At 38.8% G+C, this 4,187-nt stretch overlaps 1 protein-coding gene across 1 annotated transcript in view; it reads left to right on the top strand.

Moving 5' to 3' along the window:
• The window catches only part of LOC143032400 (uncharacterized), a 4,796-nt gene extending 940 nt beyond the window's left edge, over positions 1 to 3,856 (top strand). Inside the window, exons 3-7 of the mRNA XM_076197117.1 lie at positions 1,030 to 1,141; positions 1,585 to 1,678; positions 1,926 to 2,029; positions 2,923 to 3,046; positions 3,677 to 3,856. Coding sequence (XP_076053232.1) covers positions 1,030 to 1,141; positions 1,585 to 1,678; positions 1,926 to 2,029; positions 2,923 to 3,046; positions 3,677 to 3,817 — 575 coding nt within the window. The 3' untranslated portion in view covers positions 3,818 to 3,856. The remainder of the gene's footprint in view (positions 1 to 1,029; positions 1,142 to 1,584; positions 1,679 to 1,925; positions 2,030 to 2,922; positions 3,047 to 3,676) is intronic.
• The last annotated feature ends 331 nt before the right edge of the window (positions 3,857 to 4,187 follow it).

The raw sequence follows: 4,187 nt of genomic DNA, 5'->3' as shown, positions 1-4,187 counted from the left end.
TAATTCAAACATTAATTACTAATTGAGTCCACACAGTTAGGTATATTGAATGAAAAACAACAGATTGTTTTCTCAGAACATGAAGACTCTTTCGACTTCCACGCTGAATGTGTGGAATTGAAATTAGCACAATTAATTCAGACAGGAAATATCAATTCACTCCACACAGTCTAGCACACTCACTGTAAAATCAGAAGTTATCTCAAAATGTGAGGAATTTCAAAACTCAGTTACAGGTGCAAAACTGAAGTTATTTAATGTTTATGTTATAGCTAGTTGCTCATTAGAGCCAGAAATATTAAAAGAAATGAAATGTTCTTGAGAAACCCAAAGAATTTGACTACATCACCTCAATGAGACTGAAATTATCAATAACTTAATGAACACATTCATTCTATTATGAAGAAAAAAAATTCCCTAAAGGTGAGGAATTGGACAGCCATCCTTTGCTTAGGATGTGGATTATATCAGACTTATGAAGTATTGATTTAATCATCATGTGTTGGGGAAGTAATCTCAAAGGGCGAAAAGTTTGATGACTCGCTGGATATTCTAAAATCTAAACTATTATTGTTTTTGTTATAATGAGTAATTTATTACACCCAGACATCCTGTTAATATTTTTTTCAGAACAAGAAAAGTTTGACACTATGTGTAACACTGAAACTAATTTTGTAACATTGATGAAATGAAGATATCCAGACATATGTAGGTGGATGCGTCAATGAGACTTGAAGGCTATAGTTACTTCTTACTTTTTACTTGAAGGCTATAGTTTTGAGTATTATTCAAAACCAGACGTTTCGACTTCCTGGGCCGTCTTCAGTGGACTAAAAGGTTTCGAAGCGTTTAGTTCTGAATAAAATTCCATAACCTAGCCTTAAAATCTCATTGACATCTCCAGAACGTAAGAGAACAAATTGTGTCTTACGGACATCCTCTGTCGTTGTTACTTGCTGAAGAGCCAGAGGGATTTGTGACGACACAGGACATGGTGCAAGGTCCTGAGGCTTATTCCTTCTCCTTCAGGTCGTCTGTTCGAGGGTGAACTGACCTTGGAGCTCCAGTCCCTCCTGTCCAGCTTCGACCCCCACACCATCCCAACAATCACAGACATCCACGTCGTCACTGACCACTCTGAGTAAGAAATTAGAAGAAGTTGTCGAAAAGAATATAGTGTCTACAGTGTAACATAATATCAAACACACACATATACATATACATATACATATACATATACATATACATATACATATACATATACATATACATATACATATACATATACATATACATATTCATATACATATACATATACATATACATATATATACATATACATATACATATACATATACATATACATATACATATACATATACATATACATATACATATACATATACATATACATGTACATGTACATATAAATATACATGTTTTTCTGTGTGTGTGTATCTATCCATTTACTAGAACATGGTTAGAGAATTACAAAAGGGTTTTAGGTAATGAATAAGAATCATGGGGGCAGAGGACTCTAAGAATGTGCACGTATTGACTTCTTTCTTCCCTGCTCGTGGGCAGCTTCCACGCATCGGCCACTGACCTCGTCGTCTCCGGCTTCAGCGGCATCGAGGTCGAACATCTCGATCTCGCTATCCCCGGCGTGTCTCACAAGGTGAGTGTTGGTGACGACTAGATAGCTTCATAAATACATAGCTACATAATTACATAGTTATATAGTTGCATACTTACATGGGTACAAAGTTATATGTCTACATAGTTATATATTTACATTCTCATGTAGTTACATAGATACATAGTTACAAAGTTACAAATATCCATATTCACATAGTTATATAGTTACAAAGTTATATATCAACATAGTAACATAATTCACTCATTGAATTACTGTGATCCAACAGGTACAGGTTGCCATCGCATTCCCGAAGTTGGATGCCCGCACCAACGACTACAGCGTCCATGGCACCCACGACGGCGTTGAAATGACAGGAAGTGGTGCAGCACAGTAAGTCCCTTTTAAAAGCTCCAGTGTCTTCAGCATTGGGCGCTCTTTGTTGGGTGATGCAGACAAGGTCATCATATTAAGACAGAAGAGCAGGATTCGTAGTAATGGATTTAAATTGGACAATTTTAGGAAGAAAATAGGCAGGAACTGGTTTGCCAATAGAGTGGGTAACGAGTGGAATAGTAATGTGATAGTAATAGTAACAATGTAGTAAGTGCTGAAACTATTGGTTTGTTTTAAGAGAAGATGAGATAACTTTATGGATAGGGATGACAGGTGGTAAGGGACATGGAACTGCCTAGTGTAGACCTTATAGTCTCTTGCAGTCTCCCTCGTTCTTAAGTCCTTATGTTCTGAACTGGGTCATCTGTGGAGGAGGAAAATTTAGGTCTGAACCTTCAGTCTCAGGTCTCAACCTCAACCAAATAAAAACGTCCGGTGTAACCCTGAATGAATGAATGTTGAGCGTAGTTAGATCTGAGGAACCAGATTTGTCATCTTTAATGCTTGTACGCAAGTTCGATTCTTGTATTCTTTCGGTGGTTCCGAGCAAAGCGGAGACTCGCGACATATATGGTCACAGCGCCATGCAAACGAGCCTCACTTTTCTCAGAATACAGTCCGGAACTAAGACGTTTCAGCTCTAGATTTTCTCTTTTTCTTTGCCCAAGAACTTTTGTTTATTTTAGCCGTTCACCTCTGATAATATTACACCATCTCTCTCATTGGCGCTAACTCTTAACCTTCTCCATCAAAGTAATGACTATCAATCCAGAATCCGTCCCTTCCAATACGCAAAGCATCAATCCTTCTAACTGCGCTTGACATCAGTCGAGACAACAACTCCCACCTAACCCACGTCTGTCCTGACAAACATTCTTTCCTGCCAACAGCCTGACCTTCCATGGTGTGTCTGCGTCCGTTCACTTAGAGACTGACAGCATCTCCTTCACGCCTTTATCAATCTGCGTCAAGGCAGGCACTCTGGCCTTCCATCTCGAGAACACCAGCATTGAGGTAAGACCTAAGACCTTCTGGGCTATGCTGGGGTCTTCTTAAGTTTAAGAAGGAAATAGTCAAAAACAGCTTTAGCAACAGAGTGGTTCAATATTGGAATAGACTTAGTAACCATATAGTGAGCGCTGTAATTCAGTACAGTTAGCCAAAGAATTACTTGTAACTTGCCCTACTGTGTTGTCGTCCCTCCATTTGAAAAACAAAATGGCCTCTTTCTGATAATGATTTGTTTTGCCTCAAATATGAGCTGTTTTACTTCCACAAGAAATTAAACGACTTAACGACTTTGAAAAAAAAAAAAACTGATGATATTCTAATTCATCTTAAAGGTAGAAAATAAATAAATGAATAGATAGATAAACATAGCTAAATAAATAAATAGGAATTGAATACTGGAAATCAAAAAACAAATAAATGAATAGATGAATGGATAGATAGATTAACAAATAAGTAAATAGATCAAGAAACAGATCAACAGAAAGCGGTAAGGTGTCACGCAATACGGTGTTCTTCGAAAGAGCTCACCGACTCAACGAGCCCCTGTCTGAACCGTCACTTCCCACGGACAAGGCAGAGGCCGAGCCCATCCTTAGGAGGAGACTCATTCCTCTCCTTCTCCCCCTTCTGCAGGGCCACCTTGATGGACTGGACGAGATCAACGCCCATCTCGATGTGGAGTTGGCCGAACTGATCGCAGGTGTTGTGGCTGACCTCAACGCCCAGGCGCCCTCCTACGAGACCACAATCAACACCGTTCTCTGCCATATGTAAATGCATTCTGGCTTGAGGTGAAATAAAATTGGAACAAAACCAGGTGTTTGAATACGTCTCCTTGAACATGCCCTGAAATAATCACAAGGCTTGGATAACTTATTAATTGACAAGAGTAGTCATATCTATGCGACAGAAAAACAAGCAAACAGGTGTTATGGAGTGGAAACAGGATTGATAGTCCACCTCTTTGACAATTTGTTGCTTAGCTTGTCTCAATATTAGCTTGTTCTCATCTCAAACATTCTAACTAGATCACTCAGGCGGCAGTGAGTATATGTATATACATACATATATGTACTATTGCTTGATCTTATAACTGTTACAGTCGAGTCGCCTCGCCAAACCCGGCTGGAACCGGTAATATCCT

The sequence above is a fragment of the Oratosquilla oratoria genome, chromosome 13 (assembly GCF_046742065.1).
Source record: "Oratosquilla oratoria isolate Oo_2021 chromosome 13, ASM4674206v1, whole genome shotgun sequence".
Classification (NCBI taxonomy): Eukaryota; Metazoa; Arthropoda; class Malacostraca; order Stomatopoda; family Squillidae; genus Oratosquilla; species Oratosquilla oratoria.
The sequence above is the reverse complement of the archived record's forward strand: the minus strand, read 5'-3'. Positions and strand labels throughout refer to the sequence as shown.